At 37.5% G+C, this 27446-nt stretch overlaps 1 protein-coding gene across 2 annotated transcripts in view; it reads left to right on the top strand.

Moving 5' to 3' along the window:
* The window catches only part of ECI2 (enoyl-CoA delta isomerase 2), a 30564-nt gene extending 5298 nt beyond the window's left edge, over positions 1-25266 (top strand). For both annotated transcript variants that reach the window (XM_004432153.3, XM_014788768.2), the window contains exons 3-10: positions 1098-1196; positions 1430-1618; positions 4067-4136; positions 11022-11124; positions 11896-12016; positions 15681-15770; positions 17239-17382; positions 18024-25266. In XM_004432153.3, the coding sequence (XP_004432210.2) occupies positions 1098-1196; positions 1430-1618; positions 4067-4136; positions 11022-11124; positions 11896-12016; positions 15681-15770; positions 17239-17382; positions 18024-18179 (972 nt within the window). In that variant the 3' untranslated portion in view covers positions 18180-25266. The remainder of the gene's footprint in view (positions 1-1097; positions 1197-1429; positions 1619-4066; positions 4137-11021; positions 11125-11895; positions 12017-15680; positions 15771-17238; positions 17383-18023) is intronic.
* The last annotated feature ends 2180 nt before the right edge of the window (positions 25267-27446 follow it).

Here is a 27446-nt window from a genome sequence, read left to right as displayed (position 1 = left end):
GTCGCCGCACATCAGTTCTGGGAGACGTACCCTGTCCTGGCTCCAGAGTGCGGAGCCGGGCTTACTTCCCCCTATTCCCCTATGCATCTCCTCCTTTGCTGATGTTCTTCTGTATCCTTCCCTGTAACCAACCGTAACTGTGAGTATAAGAGCTTTCTGTGAGTCATTCCAGCAGATTATTGAACCTGACAGTGGTCTCAGAAGCCCCCCAGCCTTTCATTTGACATCAGAAGTGGGGTCAGTCCTGTGGCATGTGTTGCCTCTCTGTTCTCAGGTGGCTAACTCTTGCGGGTGACTCTTATCTCTTCATCTTTGGAAAGTCTTAGCCTCCTTTACTGCTTTTGTTTTTCAAAGCTGGCTAATTATATTATGAAATTTAAAACTTTAAGTGTGGTTATTAAGTGGAGTTTTAAATTGCCATTTCTAAAAAGTAGCTGAGTGGGATATTTTATTCATCTCAAAACACTCCCTCCCCCTACCCCCAAACAGGTAAAATTTAGTTGCTTTTTGCTTTCTACTTTCATGTCCTTCAGTTGGGTTTTCTAAGGACCAGTGGCTCTGACAGCCGTACCCCTGCTCCCCCAGCTACAGCTCTGTTGCTTAGTTACCAGAAATCCACCACTCAATTAGTGGTGTGTGTTTGTACCTTTGACTGGGCTTTCAGAATATGCTCTGGGTTTCCAAATGTTTGTTGGCTATTTAGCTTTGATGATTGTTGACTTGAATATTTTGACTGTGTGTGAAAAATGTGATCATCAATATAAAACTAATGAGCTATTAGAAGTTTTTAAAAAGTGCTTCCCAAAACCCTTATCTTGCATTATTTTCATATGCAGGCAGTTATAACTTATTTTAGGGATTGACAGCTGATAGGGCATCTTGTCTCTCCAGTCTTTTTTCTGTTGTTTGTGCATATTTAGCAACAGCATCAAAGGGAGGAGGGCTAGGGGAAAGTTCAGATCAAGTTATGTACCTTGTGCAAGAGTTCGGGAGGGCAAGGTGCATTCATGCTAGTTGTGCACTTTATGGATCTTAAATGTTTAAGGCTCTAATTTCCATGGACATTTGACCAGTAATTGCCCCTCTCCTTTCCACAGGCCACTGAAGGACCTTGTAATATGCCCAAACCGGGTGTCTTTGACTTGATCAATAAAGCCAAATGGGAAGCATGGAATGCTCTTGGTAGCCTGCCTGAGGTAAATTTACTTGTTACTTTGATTTTGTTTTACTTGCTGTACTCCTAAAGGATGTTGGGTATTTCTCGTTATCAAGCCATTAGAGGTGGAGCCTTTGAGATCTTGCTGTGCCTCTATTGAATCAGAACCTCTGTTCTTTCTTCATTGCAAGGTGCTGTTTATTAGCATAGTAGGTTTCTCAAAATGCTTATCCATTGACCATTGGCTGAAGCTATTTGCCATCTTCTCTTCAGGAAACTGCCAGGCAGAACTATGTGGATTTGGTGTCCAGTTTGAGCTCTTCATCTGAATCCTCTAGCCAGGTGAAGCCTGGAGCAGACAAGGAACACGCGGGATATGGAACCCTGGTGGTGACCTCTGAAGATGGCATTACAAAGATCATGTTGAACCGGCCCACCCGAAAGAACGCAATCAGCACTCAGGTAACACTACGTACCCTGGACGTTTGTCCTGCTTTTCTTTTCTTCTTCTGTCTATTTCGCTCAAAAACTATAGTGTTTCAGCATCATTCCTATTTTTGTGATATCTCTTGTTTGATTTGTGCAGGAAGATTAGTCACTGTGGCTACTTCTTTGTACAGCAGAGTTGGTCATTCATTATTTAGAATTTGTGAGATTCAGGTAGGTCCTACATGCCCAAAAGGCACTGCAACTTTCCTAATGATGGAAGCACAAATAAATTAAATTAACACAAATGAGACATACATTGATACAAGAGAATATGTGTAGAGGTTCTCTAAGGTTGGTATAGTCTCTCCCTGGAAGTATCTTCATGTCACTTAGACTTGAGAGGGAGTACTATTCTACTTGCATGGAGCTTTATTTTGTACAAGTAGAGGGAGGAAGGAGAAGGACTTCATCTTAAATAGATCATAGCCCAGCTCTGCTTGAAATGAGCTGCTGCACAAGGACAACTCTAGTCTTTGACTCTGTCACTGAACTAGAATGATAATAAAACAAACCACTTCAGCAGCCTCCTAAGTGTCCATCAATGGATGAATGGATAAATAAAATGTGGTACACACACAGACACACAGACATACTGGAATACTACTCAGCCATAAAAAAAGAAAATCTTGCCTTTTGTGACAAAGGGCAGCAAGTTCTACCAAGTTCTAACATGGGTAGAACTTGAGGACAATTTGCTAAGTAAAATAAGTCAGACAGAGAAAAACAAATACTGTATTATCTCACTTATATGTGGAATCTAAAAGAAAACAAAACCAAGCTCATAGAGACAGAGAACAGATTGGTGGTTGCCAGAGGCAGGGGGTAGGGGGTGGGCAAAATGGGTGAAGGGGGTGAAAATGTACAAACTTCCAGTTATAAAATAAATAAGTCTTGGGGATATAATGTACAGCATGAAGACTATAGTTAATAATACCGTATTGCATATTTGGAAGTTGCTAAGAGAGTAGATCTTAAAAGTTCTCATCACAAGAAAGAAAAAATTTTGTAACTGTGTGCTGATAAATGTTAACTAGACTTATTGTGGTGATCGTTTTGCAATATATACAAATATCGAATCATTATGTTGTACACCTGAAACTAATATGTCGATTATACCTCAATAAGAAAAATCACAATTAAAAAAAATAACCACTTCAGCCCTTTCCCCTTAAAAAAATTATAGGGAATTAATTGGATGCTTGCTGCTGAACTGGAAGTAAAATTCGAGAGGGCTCTAACCCTATCCGTTGGATTTATCATCTGCATCGTAGTAGAAGGAGTATACTAACTTACAACAGTCTTAGATAAGAATTCCATGAAGTTGGATATGTGCCATTCAATTAATAAAGTGTCTGATTCTCAAAACATTCTTTCCTTTTCCCCGACTCATGTCTATATAATCATGGTAATAATAATAGTCACCACTCCTTACTGAGTGCCTATGTGTGTCCCTACGGAGCTCTGTTTAATTCCCACAAGGAGCCATTGTTGTTATTATTTAACAATAAAATAATTAGGTTAAGTAGTAACTTGCTGCAATTCACATAACTAATAAGCAGGAAAACCTAAATTGAAACCCGCATATATCCATCTCCTAATCCCGGCTCTTGCAGTTACTCTATCATGCTGTGTCATCATAACTATAATAATAATAATGGAATTACTTCCTCAGTCCCTCCCACGGTGGAAATGGTTTCGCCTTTATTCATGTCTTATGTAAAGTCCATTTATTTACTTTTTCAGTGTCTATGTGTCTGTAAATACCAGCCCTCTGCATCATTCTCTCCCATGTTGAAGTCTCATCTAAGGTAGAAACTGCACCTATTTTAAATGCATCAAAACCTATGACAAATATATGTCCAAGAGTTTTAGAGATGTTGCTGATTTCAAATAGTGGGCCCATCGTCCTTGGAAATCCCAGCTTTTTACCTCTCACTAACACCTCCCAGACTGCCTGGGACACACGTGTTCTTTCTCAAGGTCTCCACTGAAATGTTGCCTCATTGCTTCGTGGAAAGCTTCCTCTGGCCACCTCCCATCCTACCTACCCTAGATAAGTATCAGCAGCTCCTCTGAGCTTCCTGCTGCTTTGTGCCTTCCACCCATTTTAGAGCTGACCCCATCTATTAATTCCAAAAGCTCGAGGACTATGTCTGATCTGTTCACTTTTGGAAAACATGGATATGTCCTCCAGCATCTGCTGTAGCATTTGGTACATAATACACACCATGTAATTGTTAAAGGAATGAGAGTCCTCTCCACTGTCGTGGACTGCCTTTTTGGTTATGTGAATACAACCAGCATAAATGTTTGGCACTGTGCAGGGAGCAGGCTTGCAGACTGGCATTTAGGGAATCCACTGGGTGATGGTTACCATTTTCAGAGTCCTTTTCTTTTCCTCCTCTTCCCTCTTTCACATAGATGTATCAAGAAATCATACTTGCACTTAAAGCTGCAAGCCAGGATGACTCAGCCATAACTGTTCTAACGGGTAAGACATTTTCTTGGATTTCTTAATTAAATTTCTATTTGGGGGGATTTCATACTAGATAGGAAATTGAATAAATAAGCTCTAAGATCTTTTCTAGTACTGAAATACTCTAATTCTTAAATATATAAAAAATATAACAGACACTGGATTGGTATCTTTATCATGTAAAAAACAGATACAAATTGGTAAGAAGAGTGTTAAGACCTACTAGATAAATTGGTGAGTAAAATGAATAGATAATTTATATGAGAAAGTCGAAGTATTAAACAAACAAGGAAAAATGCAACCTCGTTAATAATAACAAATACAAATCAAAATGATGAGATACCACTTTGTACTTATCCAAATTAGCAAAATTTTTAATTAGACCCAATTTTGACAAGGTTATGGTGGAACAAATGCCTCTAATATCTTGCTGAGAGCAGTCTAAATGGCTATAAAAAGTGTAAATAACTAAGGAAAAGGGCACTTGGCAATATATAAAATGTTCATATCCTTTGGTACAGGAATCCCATTTATGGGAATTTATTTTAGAGAAATTAAGCAAGAAAAAGGAAAAGTCTTATGCAAGAAAGATAATCTTTGCAGCATTTCACATAATTTTGAAAATGTTAAAACATTCTAAATATGTTGCTATAATAGAATAATGAAGCAAATTATAGAACATCCACTAGACTATATATTGCACAAGCATTAAAAGTTATCATTGTAAAGACCAACAATATAGAAAATGTTTAAGATATAATAAAAAGTATTAAAAATGAAATCAGTACTGTCATTATAACTGGAAAATATTCTGGATGCCCATGGACCTTTACTAATGAGAACCTAGAAAATGAAAGTCATTTTCAGATTTGGAAGGGGCACTATGTGTAGTGATTACAGCTTAGGCTCAGGACTCAGATCAACTTGAGTATAAATCCTGGCTTCACTCCTTACCACCTGTGGGCAACCTCTGCTTCCTGCACGGAGAAGACAGTGTTTTCCTAACCCCATTGGATGGTTGAGATGATGCCGTGAGATAAAGTAGGTGCGGGCGTGGCACACAGCAGGCACTGGATAGAGGGGAGCCCTTACTGTTATGTTGACATGGCAGAAGCAGAAGTGATTTTATTTTCTCTTGATATTCTTTAAATTTGTAAAATAAATAATATATAGAGATATCAGATAGCTTTTAGTAAAAAAAGAGTGGGGGGGTGGGGAGAGAGAAAACTAATGGCCGATTAGAGGAGATGAGGGAAAGGTAAGAATTGAAGATGGCCCTGGTATCTCGTATGTACACCTAGGTAATTTAGGAGAATGGAGATAACAAAAACAATAGTTTAGAAGTGGCATTGCTTTGATATGTACAGGAGAAGAATGTTTTATGTTTTTTTTATTAACTATTAGCACATGGTTTAAAAAAAAAATTCCAAAGAATGTGAAAAGGTACCTAGCAAAACTGATTCTCACTCTCCTTGGAACCCCAGTCCCACTCCCTAGACAAATTCTGTTTTCACTGATGCCTTCCAGAAACTGCCTGTGTGTATACAAGCATGTGTATGCTTGTCTCCCTCCACTTTCTTTAAAACAGAAAAGGAAGCGTATAATACACACATATTATCCTCACCTTCCCTCCTTAGCAACGTATCCTGAAAAACTGTTTTCCGTCGATGCATATACATCTAAGTTTTTCTCTTTAGGACTGCAAAGTATTACAGTTTTGGATTCCATAACTGATTTCGTCATTCCACTATTGATAAACACGGGGATTGTACTTAGTCTTTTTGCTGTTAAAGTGATGCTGCAATGAATATCCTTGGATGTACATCTTTCAGCTAATGTGCAAGTATATCTGTAGGCCATATTCCTAGAAGTAAACTGCTGAGTTTAATAATGATGATAATAATGGATAATGTTTATATGATAAATACTTTTTGTTTGCCAGCGCTGTTTTAGGCACTTTCTCTGTACAGCTTTTCTTACTCCCTAACTTTTCTAGGCTTTCTCGCAACAGCCGCCTGAGGGTGGGCCCTGTCAGGACTTCTGTTTTACAGGTGAAAACTCAGTGATTAAATTTTGATAAATAGTGCTTTTACTGTAGGTACTTTCCATATATTTTTCACTTTTTGGTTTCTATTTTCTCTTTGATCTAGGCATTACATAATCCTTTAATTTCCAGAAAGGAGTTTTTTCTTTGGTTTTACATTCTGTTGTTAATTCCTAGCTTTATTGTGTTATACTGAGAGATTATCAGTTTTACTAATTTTACTTTCTAAGAATCTATTAAAATTTTGTGTATATTGCTATAGATTAATATCTCTACCCTGAAGATAAATAATTGGAAAATGGCCAATTTTTTGTGTCTTCCAGGAGCACTTCAAGAGTAAGTCCATTCTTTATCTTTCAGGTGTAAAGGCAAAAATCACCTTAGACTTACCTCTGTAACTGACGTCATTTCGATTCATCAAATTTTGTGTTTTCTTCTAATTAATCTGTCTTGGACTGAAAAAGTAAATCAAAGGCATCTGTTACTATGGTGTTTCTGTCAGTTTCTCCTTTGTGTCAAAAAAACGTTTTTGCTTTAAAGCAAGTTTTTATCTTATTAGCACTAAAAGTTTATGAAAGTTAGGTCTTTACTGTGTATTTTATCCTTTATTACCAAATGGCCATCTTGGTCTCATTTGATGCTCTTTGCCTTGAAGTCACCCTTGTCAAATATTAATACCATAATGCCTGCTTCAGTACTGTTTGCACTTGTCTGGCAAACTTTATCCATCCTTTTAACTTTATACCTTTCTGACTTGTTTTTTATTGGCCATGTCTCATATAGTGCCAATTTGGATTCTCCCCATTTGCTCCAGTCTGAGTTTCTCTTGTAAAGGCACATTTACCTGTTTAGATTTATGTCTATGATAGATACGTTAGATTTTCGTTCTGGCATCTTTCAAGCTTTCTATTTATAATGCTTCTTTTGATTGTTATTTTTTACTTCATGGTCTGTATTTTCCTTGTTTTCCTTTGTGTGTGTTTTATTTCTCACACTTTGGAAGTTTTTAACTGCTTTTAGTTATTACTTTTATAGCTTCCTGTGGTACACACCAACATCTCTACCTTGTATTATTCCTTCTGGACAGTCTGTTGGTTTTCCCTGTGAAAGGTGAGGAAGTTAACGGGAATTTCCTGACACCTCTCAGTCTCTCTTCCAAGGGTACAGTCTAAGTAGAGCTCCATTATCTTCTAGCATTGGATGTTGTAGGAGAAGTTTGAGGCTACCATTATTTTGGTTTTCAGCCCCTTTATAAGATCATTTTTTTCCCTGGAAGACCATGGGATATGTTCCCATTCTTTATCACTTTTTCCTGAGAAATGCATATCTTTTTTTTGTGTGTGTGTGAGGAAGATCAGCCCTGAGCTAACATCCATGCTAATCCTCCTCTTTTTGCTGAGGAAGACTGGGTCTGAGCTAACATCTATTGCCAATCCTCCTCCTTTTTTTTTTTCCCCCAAAGCCCCGGTAGATAGTTGTATGTCATAGTTGCACATCCTTCTAGTTGCTGTCTGTGGGACGCAGCCTCAGCATGGCCGGAGAAGCGGTGTGTCAGTGCATTCCAGGATCCAAACCCGGGCCGCCAGTAGCAGAGCATGCACACTTAACCGCTAAGCCACGGGGCCGGCCCATGCGTATCTTTTTTAAACTGATCGTTAAGGCCTTATTTTAAGTTTTCTTTCATAATGTCTCTGAATATTTTTATTTCAATTGATCTGTTCTCTTTGAAAGAAATTCTGGTTATAGAAAAGAAATGTCTGGTCTGCTGGGACTATTATCCATTATTTTCTCTGAATTCTTAACTCTGTTGTCTTCATTTATTTTGCTCATTTGTCTCAATCCTGTACTCCAAGTCCCTGACTGTGTTTTTAACAATGTCTCTTCTCCTTTGTACTGCTTGTAATGGCATCATTTCTTTAATGGTTATGGTTTTCTTTCTTTTTTTTCGTGAACTCTCTCAAGCTCCTTTTCATTTCTTTCTGTTGTCCGTCACTTTCTATTTTGAGCCGACTTTCACAGGAGAGCTCAGCTCTTAATATTTTATATATATATTGAGAATCTGCAAAAGAATTTGTTTGAAAACAAAGTTTTATTGCTTATACAATTATTGAAAATACTATTTATGACACTGTTTGCTCCTGGTGCAAATGTAGGAAAAAATTAACAAATTTGTTATGTAAAAATACTGCTGAAATCAAATATAGCTCTTTGTTTCTCAGTGCCCCAAATATAACTGTCTAAAGCCCTGCTACAAAACAAACATGTCCTTTGAATTTTTCCTTTGAAACTTGCCCTTGAGACCATTCTGGTGTGGTCTTTACCTTTTCCTTAGGTCCCCACTGACTTCATATCATTAAATCCAGGGACCTTTTTCAGGCCTCATCTGACTCTCCCTCCTTCTTAAACATCTCTCTTGCCTAGGCTCCAGGGCACAGGTTGCCCGAGTTTCCTCCTGTCTCTGGCTGCTCTCTCTGATCGCCTTTGCAGTTCATCCTCTGTGCAGCCATCAAACGGGAGAGTTCCTGAAGGCTTAGCCCCAGGCATTCTTCTGTTCTCACCCTGTGCTCTCCCAGGACCCTCTCATCCATGCCTGCCCCTCAACGAAAGTCCATATGGCAGTGATTCCCACGTTTGTGTCTTCAGCCCAGGACGCTTCATAGGCTTCCAGACTGGTGTACCCACCTGGCACTTCCTCATGAGTGTCACCTCCCACACTCTTTCTCTGGACTTTTTTCAGTGTTACAAATCACAGTGGGTGGCTGCACATCCACCCTGTTATGTAGATCAGAATCCTCACATCCATTATTGACACTTGTCCCTCCCTTACCTCCCATGTCCAGTCTAATCCCATTTCACTTCATCAGTATCTCTGGAATCCATCCTTTTTTCCTTGTCTCCTCTGCACTAGTCCAAGCCACTGTGGACTCTTGTCTGAACTGAAGTAAGCCCTTATCTAATCTATCCACATCTCCTTCTGCCTGCTCTCTCCCATGCCCTGTCCAATCTCCTTACGACATCTAAGGTAAACTTTTTCCAAATAAAAGTTTTATTTTTCCCCTACTGGACATTATTCAGTGGCACCAAAATAATTCAATGGAGAAATTTGTTAAAAAAGTCTTTTAACAAATGGTGCTAGAGCAACTAAATATCCATATGGGGAAAAATGAACTTCAATCCCATCTTACAACACATAAAAATTAATTTAAAAGTTATCTAAGCATGAAATCCAGAAACAGAAACCTTCTAGAAGAAACCATAGAATATCTTTGTTATTTTCGGGTAAGCAGAGATTTCTTGGACAGGAGACAAAAAGCATTAGCCATAAAAGAAACAATTTACAAATTAGACGTCATCAAAATTTAAAATGTCTGCTTATCAAAAGACAATAGTAAGAAAATGATATACAAGCCACAGGCTGGGAAAAGAATATTTGCCATACATAAATCTGATTAAGGACTAATATTCCAGGATATATAAAGAACTCCTACCAATTAATAAGATGAACAACTAGATTTAAAAACTGGATAAAAGACTGGGACACTTTACAAAAGAAGATTTATGAATTGCCAATAAACACATAAAACGGTGCTCAATATCATTAGTTATCAAAGAAATGCAAATTAAAACCACAAGATATTTCACCCACTAGAATAACTAAAATCGAAAAACAGACAATACCAAATATTGGTGATGATGTGGGCAACTGGGACTCATACATTTCTGACGTGAGGACACTCTGGAGAATTGTTTGGCAACTTGTTATAAAGTTAAACACACATCAGCTCAGTGACACACCAATTACTCAAGATAAATTAAACATATGTCCACAAACCACTTGTGCAAGAACTGTCATGGTAGCTTGATTCACAGTAGCCAAAAACAGAACAAATCAAAATATCCATCAATTGACGGATGAATAAACGAGTTGTTGACTATTCATACAATGGAATGCTACTCAACAATAAAGAGGAATTAATAACTGATACACACAAGAACATGGGTGAATCTTTAAAACATAGTTCAGCAAAAGAAGACGGAAGCAAAAGACTACGTTATTGTATGATTCCATTTAGATAAAGCTCTAAAATAGAACTAATCTATGGTGATTGAAATCAGAAAGGGATCACCTTGGGGCAGGGTGGGGTGGTGTGGCTGGAAAGGGGCTCACAGAAGCTTTCTGGGATGATGGAAATGTTCTATATCTTGTTTTGGAAGGTGATCGCATGAATATTTACAGTTATCAAAAATCATTGAACCGAGTGTTTAAAACTGGTCATTTTATTGTATGTAAATTATACTTTAAAACAAAACACTTTCAGTGCTCTTAGAGTAAAGGCAAAACTTCCTAAAGGATCTGCAAAGCCCCACATTGTCTATCCTGCCTATCCTCATCCTGAACCAGCTTCCTCCCCCTGGCTTTTTCTGCTCTGGCATGGTGGCACTTCTTTCAACTCATCATACACACCAGGGTTACCCACTCCACAGAACCTTTGCACGTGCTGTTTCCTCTGTGTGAATATTTTTCCCATCCCTCATTTTCTAGCTAAGCTTGCTTGTCCTTCAGCTCTCAGTTCAGTTGTCCCTTTGTTAGGAAAGTCCCTCCCTGAACTCCCTGATTAGACCAAATCTCGTTACATGCTCTCACATCATGTATCTCTCCTTTGTATCAAAGTTTTATTGCCTACCTTTGTGTGTTTTTAAATCCATGTCCAGCTTACTCACTAGTCTGTAGATTAGGGCAGGAACGATAGCTGGTTCACCAGTGTGCTTCCAGTGTGTGACACAGAGCCTGGCACACAGTGGATACTCAAAATTATAGAATGAATGGGTGGTGAATCTGTTGACTTTATTTACAGGAAATGGTGACTTTTACTGTAGTGGGAATGACTTGACCAACGTCACTGATACTCCCCTTGGTGGAATAGAGGAGAAAGCTAAAAATAGTACCAATTTACTAAGGTAAGAGTGACATCTGTCTGATGCCAGAGGGTTCATCCTTATTTATCAAAGTGGTGGTTAGTTGAGCAAAAGTAAAATAAATATTTCTTTGTGTCAGTGTAATTAATTGTGACTTTGAAAAAGCATATTTCTCCAGACTGCCTCTTATCAATATGTGGGCATTCATTCTACCACTTTAACTTCTGTTTCCTGTTCATCCTGCTGCTTTACATTAGATTTGATTGGAAAACATGAAAGCAAACTACAGTTGTAAATAAAATTCTCTCGTATTGAGGCAGAGGAATTTAGCACATTCGCATCCAGCCAGAGGAATGCATGACTTCCGTGATTGCTGGTGATAGGAGACTTGAAGTCGTCTCAGAAAACACAGCGGACCTGAAGGCTTCTCTCTTCCTGTCTCGTGTATCCCTGCTGAGTCTCTGACTCCCACTGAGCTGTAGTATCGCAGTGTGCTCCGTCAGCCATCCTAATCTCTAAGTCTGCAGCTGCCCCACAGCCCTGACCTAGCTGCCCAGAATTCAAGATCTGAACCAAGGTCGAACTGTGGGACTCACTCTGAGCTTTCATCAAGTGCCATTGAGATGAGTGTCCTGGATGAATCTGCTGTGGGAGACCAGGGAGGTGGCAGGACAGGGAGGCTCTGCTGGTTGATGTGGAAACACCCAGCCTGGCCAGAAGAGTTTGTTATTTTAGGCTCATACTGTCTTGCCTATACTTCAGTAATGCTGCTTTGGAATATTTAAACATACTTTTATATTTCCATTTCTATAGGGATTTTGTAGCCTCTTTTATAGATTTTCCTAAGCCTCTGATTGCAGTGGTAAATGGTCCAGCTGTGGGAATCGCTGTCACCCTTCTTGGGCTATTCGATATCGTGTATGCCTCCGACAGGGTAAGTTAGCTCCCAGAATCCTTTGAGATCCTTTGAATTCTCCTTTATTGATGCCAATAGTAAATAGATTACATATGGTTTGTGATAGGATGGACTAAATTCAATTTTTTCCCAAAGAATTAGTCTAACTAATTTGACTCATTCTATTTTTCCTTCATTATTAACTTGAATATTCCTAAACACCAATATTGTTGGGAACATTGTCCCAACTCCTTTGGTTCTATATTCTAATCAAATTATACAACACTTATTCAGTTTTCATATTACTCTAAAATTTGAAAGACTTTGAAGGCTTGTTATCAGGGGAAAATAAACAGCAGCTTTGTGGGTTATGCAAGTGGATTATTTGATACTTTTTTCCAAGTAAATGAATTCTGGAATTTAGAATTTTAAAGTAAGAGGGGACTTTGGAGCATTATCTACTCTTACTCCCTCCTTCCCAGGTAAGAAACCTGAAGCTCAGAGAAGTTATTTGCCCAAAACACAATTCAGCCTTGTGTTCACCCCTGAATTAAACAGATTTTAATTTCTGTTCTTACTCAGTGGTAATATATATATTATAGTAGAAAATAAAATTTTGAACAATATGGAAAAGAAAATTATTACATTAAAAATCACTCCTTCTCTTACACTCAGAGCTAACCAGTGCCAAGATTTGGGTTATTTAACTTACCTCATTTCACCAGTCCCGACTGCTGGAAGCCTAGGCTGTTTTCAGTTTCTGCCGTTATAAACAGAGGTGATGAACATTCATCTTAGAACTTTACTGTAGAACTCATAACCACCTCTAGGTTATCAGATTCCTAGAGCGACTTTTGCTTGTGTGGTGGTAAAATTTGCTGATCTACAGCCTTGTGGGAAACATTTAGTTTTTACTACTGAAGACACTCCTAGTTTTATTTAGAGGTTTTTCCCTCACTGATAGGACCATAAATTAGGGTTCTTCGCTCTGGTTCATCTTTTAGTGGATTCCATTTGTTCACATTGGCCATGTTGTCAGATCTAATTCTTATTAACAATTTTCCCATAAAAGTAGCAAATGAGATTCTAGGTGGTGCTAGGCTGCCTAAGCTTTATAAGTGGAAGTTTCTGCTCAAAGGCAGAAATCCATAGTCTTTGGTCACATTCTGTGTGTTAGATGACAGATTAATCAACCTGGTGTGAACAGGAGTGGGGTCAGGACCTGAACTTGGGGCTCTCATTCTTCAGTACTTTGAGGGCAAATATCATCTTGTTTGAACCTTCTCCTGATTCTCCTACTGAATTGAAAATGCCTGAATTCATATACATCATCCTTTTAAAGATGTCTGGGACTTCCATCTTATGATACAATGTGGAATTAAAATTGAAATCAGAGAAAAAAAAAATATATATATATATATAATTTAAATCCTAAAAGATTGCCCCAAAGTAAAATATTTGACAAATAGTGACCACTGCTAAGAGTTCACCCAACTAAATCAAACCAAGATTCAATTTTAAATCAGGGAAAGACAAAAGAAAGAACTTATGAAGAGGAATTCATTTGATAGGATTTATCATTACTGGCTTCATGAATAAATACTGTATTAAATGTGGGTTAACATTTAAGCTATATAACCAAATTATTCTTTATTTTGGACAATAGTTAATGCCTATTAGCTTCTCTGTCAGCAAATGGTACCTTTCCTCTGTGAGTTAATAAAAAGGTGGAAGTTTTTTACACGTAATGAATATTTGAGTGCTCGCTATGTACTAGGCGCTCCGTTGACACACAGGATGGATATTTATGTAATTCACACGACAGCCCTGTGAGACAGGTACTCTCATCCCCACTACAGTTGAGGAAACCATGGCACAGAGAGGTAAAGAAACTCGCAGAGTCTTTAAGCAGTCTGATGCCAGACCTGAAACCCTTAACTCTGTTTACTGCTCTATTTCTGAAAATGACCTAAATGCCTACTTACAATAATGCTTATAAATAAGTTAAATACTGCTTATTGTTGGCTTTGTGTGTACCTGTTTGTGGCCCTATACCTGTGGTTGGCATCTTTGTTCAGTTTCTTGCTTATGTTCCTTAGGCTGTGACTTCTTAGTATATTTTCTTGAATAGCCTTTCTTTTGGGGGGAGAAAAGAATATAGATGACATTAATAACATTTACTTTATATTTTTATTATTTTGATTTGTTTGCTGCATACATTATATATTTATATCTTCTAACAATATTCATTAAAAAATAACACCATATCTGATTATGAGAAATGAAGTATAAATATTCTGTTTACATATTGTCAACTATAAAGTAATTCCCTTTCATAAAGTCTTTATTCATCAAAAAAGCACAGGAAAATATTTCTTAAATCTAGAAAAAAGCTAAAAGTGACTTTATATTCTAAATAACTAATAGTGAAGTAGCTTCTAGTATTTAAAGCCAATCAGAAAACCTCTGGGGCAAAATCAAGATAAATGAAAGATTGAGGAAACAATTTTTCAACTAACATAATAAAGCTAACATCTCTAACATATTTTTTAAACTACATCTATAAAGTGGTAAGATCATCACCTCAATATAAAAATGAGCAATAGAGAGAAATAGCCCACAGATAATAAAGTATAAATGGCTCTTAAACACATATGAGAAAGACTCCATTAACAAAATGACTTGTAACCAGAATATATAGAGAACTCTTACAACTTCATAATAAAAAGACAACCAATCTAACTTAAAAATAGTGGGCAAAGTATTGTAACAGTTACTTCACCAAAGAAGATATACAAATGGCTAATAAGTACATGAAAAGATGCTCAACCTCATTAATCACTAGGGAAATGTAAATTAAAACTGCAATGAGACACCACTACACACCTACTAGAATGGTTCAAATTAAAGACTGATGATAACAAGGTTTAGCAAGGATGTGGAGCAATTGGAACTCGTACACTGCTGGTGGGAATGTTGAATGGTACACCACTTTGTAAAATAGTTTGGCAGCTTCTTATAAAGTTAAATCGTACATTTACCACACGACCCAGCAATTCCACCCATAGGTATTTACCCAAGAGAATTGAAAACATATGTTCATGCAGAGACCTATACACAAATTATCATAACAACGTTATTCATAATAGCCAAAATACTGGAAATAACACCAATGACATCAACTGGAGGATGGATAAACAAATTATGGCACATCTGTACGATGGAATACTACTCAGAAATAACAAGGAACAAACTACTAATACATGCAGCAGCATGGTGACTCAGAAGCCTTATGCTAAGGACAGAAGCCTACAAAAGGACAAAAGACTACAGAATGTATGATTTCATTTATGTAACATTCTAGAAAAGGCAAAACTATCAGGACAGAAAACAGATCAGTGGTTGCTTAGGGGTGAGAGGAACGGATTGACAGCAGAGGGACCCAAGGGAACTTTTTGGGGTGATGGAAATATTCTATATCTTGATTATGGTGGTGGCTGCATAACTGAATACGTTTTTTAAAACTCATCAAACTACATACATTAAGAGAGTGAATTTTGTGTGTATATAATAATACCACAATAATCATAATTTTTAAAAAGTGTTCTTCAATTAAGTATTGTGAAGATATAGACAAATAGTGATTTTTAAAAATCGCGTATGAAAAAATGATTTTTTCTCTCCTTTTTTTTCCTCCAAATAGGCAACATTTCATACCCCATTTAGTCACCTAGGCTTAAGTCCAGAAGGATGTTCCTCTTACACTTTTCCGAAGATAATGGGCCCAACCAAGGTAACTTTTGGAAGCATTAAAAATAAATTTTAATAAATCCTCTCTATTCCAAAAGTAATCCCTATTCTCTTTTCTTTCCCTCAATAATTTAGACAAAAGAGAGAGAAGCAAATTATTTGCCCCCTAACTCTAGGATTAGTTTGAAATATAGAGGAATTAGGCTGCAGGAAATGTCTAGTATGAGGGAAAATTAGAAACTCTCTGCAGCTCCTGACACTGGCATACTAGTCTTGAAGCTGGTCGCCCAATGCAGCTGCATTGCGAGCAGCACGGGCCTCATCCTCCACGGCTGTGTGGCATTAGTCAGTTGAAGGATCAGGGCTGTGCCAGCCTCCCTGGGTCTGCTGAGCTCATTTCTCCACGTAATTTCCTTATGGATGAGCAGCATCCGTTGGAAGTGGTATGATGACATCTTGACTTCTAGGGTCATGTGAAGTACCGGCAGATGTGAGGCCTCATGGAGGTTTACCACTTCCAAAGCCACTCCCAGTCACTGCAGCCTTTCCACCAGCCTGTCTGACTAGCATATCAAGGCTTCCGGAGGGGGTGAGTGGCTGCTCAGGTCTGCCGCTGCGTTCCTGGAAACCTAGTTGCCCAGGCTCTGTGTGCATGACTCCAAGGGGATCATAACACGAACTGGAGAGCAAGGGGATATGGGAAGGCTCAGCAGATGTTCTTTGAGATCTGAAAAGGGGGAGTGGGAATTGAGCCTATTTTCATTGCTATTAGGGTTTTGTTGAAAATACATATTTTTTAAATCTCTTTATTCTGTCACATACCCTGAATTGTTATACAGATTTAACTTTGAAAGGTTGGGCAGAACCAACTCTAAGGCTTAGAGAATTTGGCTCTGAAATAGTAGTTACTTTTCTGGAAGAGAGATTGCAAATGTAGAGAAGGAGATCCACTTAGTAACCTCAGTTTTGTTAGAAACTGAATATTAGTCTTCTTCACTTTCTTTTGGTCAAGTAGAACTAATTTGAGTACCTGTGCAGGTAAAGAAAACTGTCAGAGCTAGACCACTGGGTAGAATTCCTAGGGAAGGGAATTTTGAAAGTTAGTGTTTCTAAAGGTTGGTTGGCATTCCCTATGACCATGATTTTTCTCTCTTTTTTCTTTTCTAATTGTTTATAGTATATAAGACAGAAAATCATAGCTGCCAAGAGTTATAGAATCAGCATCAGCTTCAGGTCATTTCTGCCCTGCCCTCCCTGGTCTTGCCTTTCCAACATAGACACACACAGAAGCAGCAAGCCCTATAAACCTTCTAGAGAGCCTAAGATGGTCTCAGCACACGGTTTAAAAACCATTGCCTATTGAGGTCATCAGTTTCTTCCTTAATGAGAAATACTGGCAACCTCAAAAGACCATAAGTAAATTTCCCTATGTCTACTGAGAGCAGTTTATTCTGAAGTTAACTGAGCCTTGTTTGATTCACTTAATGTCCTAATCTTGCTTTTCATTTCAGGCAACAGAGATGCTGACTTTTGGAAAGAAGTTGACCGCAAGAGAAGCATGTGCTCAAGGACTTGTCACTGAAGTTTTTCCTGATGCCACTTTTCAGAAAGAAGTTTGGACCAGGCTGACAGCATATGCAAAGCTCCCCTCAAATGTTAGTATTCATCTTTTTTTTACTTTTAGGAGGCATGGAAATAATTTATTTGACTTAAGAGAATAAGCAATCACAAAATCAAGACATATCTTGGTTGGCTTTAAGCACATCTAAATTTGAGATTAAAAATAACCATAATATATTAGAAATACTGATTTTTACAAAACTTATCAAATAGTCATTCCATTTCTATGATATGAAGCCAGAGGGGCAGTTCTTTCTGGGGATAACTTTGAGGAAGATGATAGGTAGTATTTGCCGAGCACTTTTATTCTTGAATCCAGGTGAGAATCAGCTAGGTTGACTTTTAGGAGATTCTTACCTTGTAGCACTTCCGTTTTTATATGCGAAGCTAGTGACTTATTGCTTTTATATTCTTGCTGCTCAAAATGTGCTCCTGGAACTAGAAGCTTTTGTATCTATTTGGAGCTTTTTAGAAATGTGTAATCACAAGCTCTTCCCTCACCTATTGGGAGGATTTGTATGCACATTAAAGTTTGAGAAGCAGTCTTATATTACACATATATCTTTTAAGTGTAACAGGATTAAATGAACAGTGGAGAAACAAGAATCAGAATTATAGAATAATCCCACTCCTATTAAAATACCTCTTAACCTTATTGTTGGTCTTCTTTTTACAGGTCTTGAGAATTTCAAAACAGGTTATCAGAAATAGGGAGAAAGAAAAGCTACATTCTGTTAATGTTGAAGAAAGCAGCATCATCCAAGGAAGATTTCTGTCAGAGGAATCCATGAATGCGGTCATGAACTTCTTATCCAAAAGAGCAAAACTGTGATGACTATAGCAGCAAAGTGAAGCATTGCAAAGGAAAAGGTGTGCTCTTACTTCTGATTTCCAACACCTGACCTAAATATACTTCACTGTGCCTTTTTTCAGTGATAAAATATCGTTTATGATGATTATATCTCACTAGAGTCCTGATGAAAAACAAATTATGTAAAACAAGCTTAATTTATGTAGGTTTTTGGTAATAGGGAGTCTTACATCTTTCAACATGAATCGTTGTTGCCAGGAGCACTGAAACATTGTGCCTGGGATCCTGCTTTGAAAAGCATTCACAGCATTACAAGCTGAAGTCATGTCTTCGAACACCACTATAGCACTTTGCCGTCCACAAAGGGTAACTGACTGAATTGGCCCAAACACTGACAGCCTCTGGGTTACTGACTGAAGATCTTCACTGGGTTGCATATTCTTATTCAGCCATCTAGCAAGGGAGAAAATGGGAGGAGTAGTATTAGTAGAAAATAAACAAGAATCTTAGCTTCATTTTTTTCCTGTAATTTAATAAAAAGGCATAAAGGGAGAATTGGGTTATTTCATTGGAAAGCAATGTTCTATATCAGTAATTATCTCCTTATTTATGATGTAGTCTTCATTCTTGTTTAATGTGGTATTTTATAAAAGGCATACCTGTAGGCTGCCTCAACGGTCCTTGCAACTTTCTGTTTTGACTACTGCTATATGTATCAGTTGACAAGGATGAGGGTGTGATTCTATGGCTACATAATTGGCATGGAATATTTTGCTCTTCTAAATATCCTCCTTCCTTTTTAACCCTTCCTTCAAGCATCAGCATCCAGGTAGCCAACCCACCGAACCTCTAACTTTTTAGTTCTTAATCTTTTTATTCCAGTAATCTTAATCCAGAATGCTTAGTGTTATAGGAAATATATGAATAGTAGTAACCATTAATGTTTATTGAGCACTTACTGTTTCTTACTAGTGTTTAATGCCCATAACCACATTTTATCCTCACAAAACACCACCAAAAATTTACAATGAGGTAGGTACTGTTGCAACTAGCATTTTACAAGTAGTGATCCCGAGGCATACAGATTTAAGTAGCTTTTCCAGAGTCAAACTCCCAGTAAGTGTCACATAGAATTCCAATTCCACTGTGTCGCTGTGAGCCAACTACTGCCCATCCCTGCCACTAATTTCAACTAAAATCTCTGGACAAAATATGAAAAACAGCAGAAGGAAGGAAACAATATAGATTAAAGCAAAGATAGAGAATAGAAAAACAATAGAGAAAATCAGCAAAACTAAGAGTTCTTTGAAGAGTGACAAAATTCACAAACCATTAGCTAGACTGACCAAGAAAAACAGAAGATTTGAATAACTAAAATCAGAAATGAAAGAGGGGACATTACTACTAATTTTACAGAAATACAAAGGGTTACTATGAATAACTGTACACCAACAAATTGGATAACCCAGATGAAATGGACAAATTCCTAGATACACAACCTACCCAGACTGAATCATGAAGAAACAGAAAATCTGAATAGACCTATAGCTAATAAGGAGATTGAATCAGTAATTAAAAACCTCCCAAATTGAAAAGCCCAGGATCAGATGGCTTCACAGGTGAATTATACAAAACATTTAAAAAAGAATTAACACCAATCCTCAAACTCTCTCAAAAAATTGAAGAGAAGGGAATATTTCCTAACTCATTTTATGAGGCCAGTGTTACCCTAATACCAAAGCAAGGCAAAGACACTACAAGAAAACTACAGACAAATATCCCTCACTAATATTGATGCAAAATCCTCAACAAAATACTATCAAACCCAAATACAAAAACATATTAAAAGATTATACACTATGACCAAGTATGATTTATTCTTGGAATGTAAGGATGGTTCAACATACGAAAATCAATGTAATATACCACATTAACAAAATGAAGAGAAAAAACACATGATCATCTCAATTGATGCAGAAAAAGCATTTGACAAAATTCAGCACTGTTTCATGATAAATACACTAAACAAACTAGCAATAGATGAAAACTACCTCAATATAGGCCATATATGAAAAACTCACAGGTAAAATATTTAATTTTTTTTTAATCTGGTGCAGAACATTATTAGTAAACAACCTTCATTCTAGTGGGGAATTCAGAGGGGAAAGTCAACTATTCCCAAGGCCAATTTTGTCATGCAGTCACCTTTGGGCCATACCACCCCTGGAGATTTAACTATATCTACTGAAAGGTTTCTGTGAGTGCCACAATTAGAAAACACTAGAGATCAGCACCCCAACAAGATGACATCTTTCTGAGACTGAAACCTTTCGCTCTCAGATCAGAAATAAGACAAGGGTGCCTGCATTCACCACTTCTATTCAACATAGTACTAGAAGTTCTAGCCAGGGCAATTAGTCAAGAAAAAGAAAGAAAAGGCATTCAAATTGGAAAGGACGAAGTAAAATTATCTCTGTTTGCAGGCAACATGATCTTGTATGTAGAAAACCCTAAAGATTCCACCAAAAAAAAAAAAAAAAAGTAAATTTATCAAAATTGTAGGATACAAAATCTACACACAAAAATCAGTTGCATTTATATATACTAGCTATGAATAATCCGAAAAGAGAATTGAGAAAACTATTTAATTTACAATAGCTTCAAAAAGAATATACTTATGAAAAAATTTAACCAAGGAGGCAAAAGATTTGTATGATAAAAACTATAAAACATTGCTGAAAGAAAGTAGACATGACATAATAAAAGGAAAGATATCCCATGTTCGTGGATTGGAAGACTTAATATTGAAATATTAATATTACCCAAGGTCATCTACAGATTTAATGCAATTTCTTTCAAAATCTCAATGGTGTTTTTTTTGCAGAAATGTAAAAATCGATCCAAAATTTATATGGAGTCTCAAGGGACCCTGAATAGCCAGAACAATCTTGAAAAAACAAGACAAAGTTGGGAGACACACTTTCTGATTTCAAAACTTAGTATAAAGCTCCAGTAATCAAAACAATGTGGCAACATAAAGGCAGACATATAAACCAATAGAATAGAACAGAAAACTCAAACTTTTGCATATATAATCAAATGATTTTGAACAACGGTGCCAACACCTTCAATAGGGAAAGGATGGTCTTTTTAATAAATGGTGCTAGGAAAACTAGATATCCATATACAAAAGAATGAAGTTGGACCCTTACTTTACACCATATAAAAAAGTTAACTCAAAATGGATCAAAGACCTAAATATAAGAGCTAAAATTATAAAATTCTTAGCCAAAAAACTCCTGGGTGATGTCAGCAACATGGCAGAATGAGCTGTTCCCTGTGTCTCTCCCTCTTCGAACTACAACTAAAAGGACATTCACTGAACAGCAGAGGATACCCACACAGCATTTCAGGACACCTGAGACCCAAGCAGCTGTATATCTGAAGGTGGATGGACTACCCCCCCAAGGAGGTAGTGGGGATAGGTGAGCACCCTCTGGACCCCAGGCAGCCCAGCGCAATCATAGCACCACTGTGGCCCCAAGGGTGGGAGCTTACCTCAGCGTGACTGTGGGAACAGGTGATGGCAGCCCTGAGTACCCCATGTGACCTCTTCCCCATCTAGTGGGAGAGCCCTCGGGGCCATGCAGCCCACAGAGAGCGGAGCAGTCTTGGACCCAGTGGGGAAGCCCCACCCACCAAGCACAAAGGCTGCTGCGACCTAGGAGCAGAGGGCGGCTGAGCTGCCACTCAGGCAAACAAGCTCCTGGCTGCCACGAATGCCCATAGTACCACTGTGTCCCCAAAGTGGGGGAGCATGTCTCGGCAGGACTGTGGGAGCAGGTGGCAGTAGCCCTGAGCCCCGTTTGATCACTCTCTAGTCTAGTGGGAGAATCCATAACCCCACCCAGTCCCAGGGAGTGGCTTTGGCTCCATCCCACAGGGGAGGTCCCACCCACCAAGCACAAGGGCTGGTGCAACCTAGGAGCAGAGGGCGGCTGAGCTCCAAGTCCAAGCGAACAAGCTCCCAGCTGCCATGAACACCCATAGTACTGCTGTGGCCCTGAAGCGGGGAGCACAACTCCATGGGTCTGTGGGAGCAGGTGGCAGTAGCCCTGGCCCCCACATGAATACTTTCCCATTTGGTGGTAGACCCCACAGGGCCACTGCAATCCCAAAGAGTGACCCAGGCTCGGACAGCCACACCTGACAGGGATTGTGGCAGTGGGCTCAGATTACACAGTTCCTGCACCACTCCTCAAATGGCAGCAGGTGGAACCTGTGTCCAGAAACTATCACTATGCGCTGGCACAAATCCACTCCATCAAATGGTATAAAGAAATATATTAATGCTCCAGACCAGAAGGAAAAAGACAAACACCCAGAAACCAATCCTGAAGGCACGGAAATCTGCAATCTAAATGACAAAGAATTCAAGACAGCCATCATAAGAAAACTCAACAAGCTACAAGAGAATTCTGAAAGACAGTTCAATGAAATCAGGAATCAAATTACTGAGCAGAGGGAATTCTTCACAAAAAGATCAAAACTATAAAGAAAAACCAAACAGAACTGTTAGAGGTGAAAAACACAATGGATAAGATAAAGAAAAAATCTGAAGTCCTTAAACAACAGAGCTGACAATATGGAGGGTAGAATTAGCAATCTGGAGGAAAGGAACACAGAAATGCTTCAGATGGAGGAAGAAAGAGAAATTAGACTAAAAAGAAAAGAAGAACTTCTCTGAGAAATATCCGACTCAATTAGGAAATCCAACATAAGGATTATAGGTATTCCAGAGGGAGAAGAGAGGGAAAAAGGAGCAGAGAGCTTGTTCAAAGAAATGATAACTGAGAACTTCCCAAACCTGGAGAAGGAGCTGGAAATACATGTAAAAGAAGCCAACAGGACTCCTAATTACATCAATGTAAAAAGACCTTCTCCAAGGCATATATTAGTAAAGCTGGCAAAAGTCAACTATAAATAAAATAATACTAAGGGCAGCAAGGTAGAGGAGAATAACCTACAAAGGAAGCCCTATCAGACTTTCAGTGAATTTTTCAGGAGAAACCTTACAGGCTAGGAGAGAGTGGAATGATATATTCAAAACTTTGAAAGACAAAAACTTTCAGCCAAGAATACTATATCCAGTGAAAATATCTTTCAGATATGATGGAGAAATAAAAACTTTCCCACATAAACAAAAGCTGAGGGAGTTCATTGCCACAAACCCCCCTACAAGATTTGATCAAGAAGGCCCTCATACCTGAAAAAAAAAAGAATGAAAGGGTTTACAAAGCCTTGAGCAAGCAGATAAATAGGCAGACATAATCAGAAAATTGCAACTCTCTATCAGAACAAATTACCAAACAATTATAACTCTGAAGATAAAGGGAAGGAAAACATCGAAAATAAATATTATCACTTCATTGTAACCACAAATTCACAACACATAACGGAATAAGTTGTGACAACAACTTAGAAGGGGAAGAGGAAAGGGATGAAACCTGCTTAGACTAAGGGAACAAGAGGCTATCGGAATGGAGTATCTCATCTACAAGATCTTTTATACAAACCGCATGATAACCACTAAACAAAAAATCAGAACAAAGACACAAATGATAAATAAAGAGAAAACTGATAAAACCATCATACAGAGCCACCAAACTGCATTAGCAGTCCAAAATACATGGATGAGAAACAAGGGAAATACATGACAACTGAAAAACAAAAGATAAAATGGCAGCATTAAGCCCTCATATATAAAAAATCACTCTAAACGTAAATAGATTGAATTCCTCAGTCAAAAGACACAGAGTGGCTGGATAGATTAAAGAGCAAGACCCAACAATTCGCTGCCTTCAGGAAACACATCTCAGCTCTAAAGACAAACACAGGCTCAGAGTGAAGGGATGGAAGACAATACTCTAAGCTAATGGCAAACAAAAGAAAGCAGGTGGTGCCATACTTATATCAGACAAAGCAGACTTCAAGATAAAAAAGGTAATGAGAGACGAAGAGGGGCATTATATAATGATAAAAGGGCACTCCACCAAGAAGACATATCACTTATAAACATATATGCACCCAGCACAGGAGCACCAAAGTACATAAAGCAACTGTTAAACCTAAAAAGAGATATCAATAACAACACAATAATAGTAGGGGACCTTAACACCGCACTTACATCAATGGATAGATCATCCAGACAGAAAGTCAATAAGGAAATAGTGGACTTCAATGAAAAACTAGACCAGATGGACTTAATAGATATATAGAGAGCACGCCATCCAAACACAGCAGATTACACATTCTTCTCAAGTGCACATGGAACATTTTCAAGGAGAGACCATATGTTGGGAAACAAGGCAAACCTCTATAAATTTAAGAAGATTGAAATCATAACAAGCATCACTTTCAACCATAATGCTGTGAAACTAGAAATCAACTACAAGAAAAAAGCTGGGAAAGTGGCAAAGATGTAGAGAGTAAACAACATGCTACTGAATAACCAACGGATCATTGAAGAAATTAAAGGAGAAATCAAAGAATATCTGGTGACAAAAGAAAATGAAAATACACCATACCAACTCATATGGGATGTGGCAAAAGCACTCCTGAGAAGGAAATTCATAGCAATACAGGCCCACCTGAACAAACAAGAAAAATCCTAAATAAGCAATCTTAAACTACACCTAAAAGAATTAGAAAAAGAAGAACAAACAAAACCCAAAATCAGCAGAAGGAGGGAAATAATAATTAGAGCATAAATAAAATTGAAACAAAAAAACAGTAGAAACGATCAATGAAACAAAAAGCTGATTCTTTGAGAAGATAAACAAAATTGACAAACCCTTAGCCAGACTCACCAAGAAAAAAAGAGAGAAAGATCAAATAAATAAAATTAGAAATGAAAGGAGAAATCACAACAGATACCACAGAAATACAAAGAATTATAAGAGAATACTATGAAAAACTATATGCCAACAAATTGGACAATCTAGAAGAAATGGATAAATTCTCATACAACCACCCAAAACTGAATCAAGAAGAAATAGAGAATCTGAATAGACCAATCACAAGTAAAGAGATTGAAACAGTAATCAAACCCCCCCCCCAAAAAATAATAAATTGGGTTTTTTTTAAAAAAAAAAAAACTTCTTAGAAGTTTTCTTAGGAAAAAATTCTTGACATTGGATTTGGCAATGATTTCGTGGATATGACACCAAAAACAGAAGCAACAACAAAAAAATAGGTAAACTGAACTTCATCAAAATTAAAAACTTTGTTCATTAAAGGTACTATCAACAAGGTGAAAACCCACAGGATGGGAGGAAATATTTGCAAATCATATATCTGATAATGGATTAATATCCAGAATATATAAAGAACTCCTACAGCTCAACAACAACAACAAAATAAACAACCCAATTAAAAAATAGGCAAAGGACTTGAATTCACATTTCTCCAAAAAAGATATACAGATGGCCGATAAGCACATGAAAAGATAATCACATCACTAATCATTAGGAAAATACAAATCAAAACAACAATAAGATACTATTTCAAACCCACAAGTATGACTATTATCAAAAACAAAAACAGGGCTCCGTGGCCTGGTGGTTGGGTGCAGCATGCTCCACTGTGGCAGCCCAGGTTCATGGGTTCGGATCCTGGGTGCGGACCTACACCACTCATCAGCTATGCTGTGGTGGCGATCCACATACAAAACAGAGGAAGATTGGCACAGATGTTAGCTCAAGGTGACTATTTCTTGGCAAAAAAAAATAATAATCAAAAAAATCCAGAAAGTAGCACATGTTGGCAAGGATGTAAAAAATTTGTACCCTTGTGCATTGCTGATAGGAATGTAAAATGTGCAACCACTGTGGATAATGGTATGGCACTTACTCAAAAAATCACACATAGAATTGCCATATGCTTCAGCAATTCCACTTCTGGATATATATGCAAAACAATTGAAAGTAAACACGCAGATATTTGTACACCCATGTTCATATCAGCATTATTCAAAATGGCCACAAGGTGGAAGCAACCCAAATGTCCATAGACAGATGAATGGATAAAACAAAATGTGGTACATACGTACAATGGAATAGTATTCAGCCTTAAAAAGGAATGAAATTCTGATACATGCAACAACATGGATGAAACTTGAAGACATTATGCTAAGTGAAATAAGCCAGAGACAAAAGGACAAATATTGTATGATTTCACTTATGGTACCTAGAATAGGCAAATTCATAGAGACAGAAAGTAGAATAGTGGTTGCAGGCTCTGGAGGGTTGAAAGAATAGGAAGTTATTGTTTAATGGGTACAGAGTTTCAGTTTGGGAAGATGAAAAGGTTCTGGAGATGAATGGTGGTGATGGTTGCACAATGTGAATGTACTTAATGCCACTGAACTGTACATTTAAACAACTGGGTACAATGGGAAATTTTATGTTATGTACATTTTACCATGATAAAAAATATTTTTAAAAAGCAATACATATAATGATGTATACCTGAAATTTATACAATGTTATAAACCAATGTTACCACAATGAAAAAATAAATAAAATTAATTAATTTTAAAAAGCAATACAATTCACTATATTAATAGAAAAGATAAATATGATCAACTCAATGAATACAGAGAAAGCATTTGACAAAATTCAATATCCATTCATGATAACAATTAAGCAAACTAGCAATAGTAGTGAACTTCATCAAACTGACAGTCTACAAAAACCTACGGCCAACATAATACTGACTTATTTCCCCCTGAGATTGAGAACAAGTCAAGGGTGGCTGCTTTTACCACTCTCAGTTTTTAAGGAAAGAAAATAAATGTTTGTAGAAGGAAATATTGAATAAATATGTATTGTTTCTTATGTTCTAACAATCTAGCTATATTTTCAGAAACCAAACGAGGGTGTAAAGATATATTTGTTCATGTGAAGACATTATGGTCTGAAATTGTGGTGTATAAACTTTCTATGGTTGTGAAACTTTAACCATTTTTTCTTTATTTATAGGTCTTCAAAGTATGGTTAAATAATTTTAACTTGAGTAATCAGTAACCATCATGTAAAATAACTTCTACCCTTAATGTGGACAAAAATTCAGTGCCGTGTGTTGTCTAAGAAGAAAATACATGGTTCTAATTCTTTTACAACATATCTTTGCCTTCTTTAAATATGGATTTTTAAATCATATTGTCAAATTATGCCACTGAGGACCCTGAAAAAAAAAAAAGGTAGACAAGGAAATTATTTCAGTGGG

The sequence above is a fragment of the Ceratotherium simum genome, chromosome 13, assembly GCF_057802395.1.
Source record: "Ceratotherium simum simum isolate JZ-2026a chromosome 13, ASM5780239v1, whole genome shotgun sequence".
In the NCBI taxonomy this organism is placed as follows: Eukaryota; Metazoa; Chordata; class Mammalia; order Perissodactyla; family Rhinocerotidae; genus Ceratotherium; species Ceratotherium simum.
This window is presented reverse-complemented; position numbering and strand designations above follow the sequence as displayed.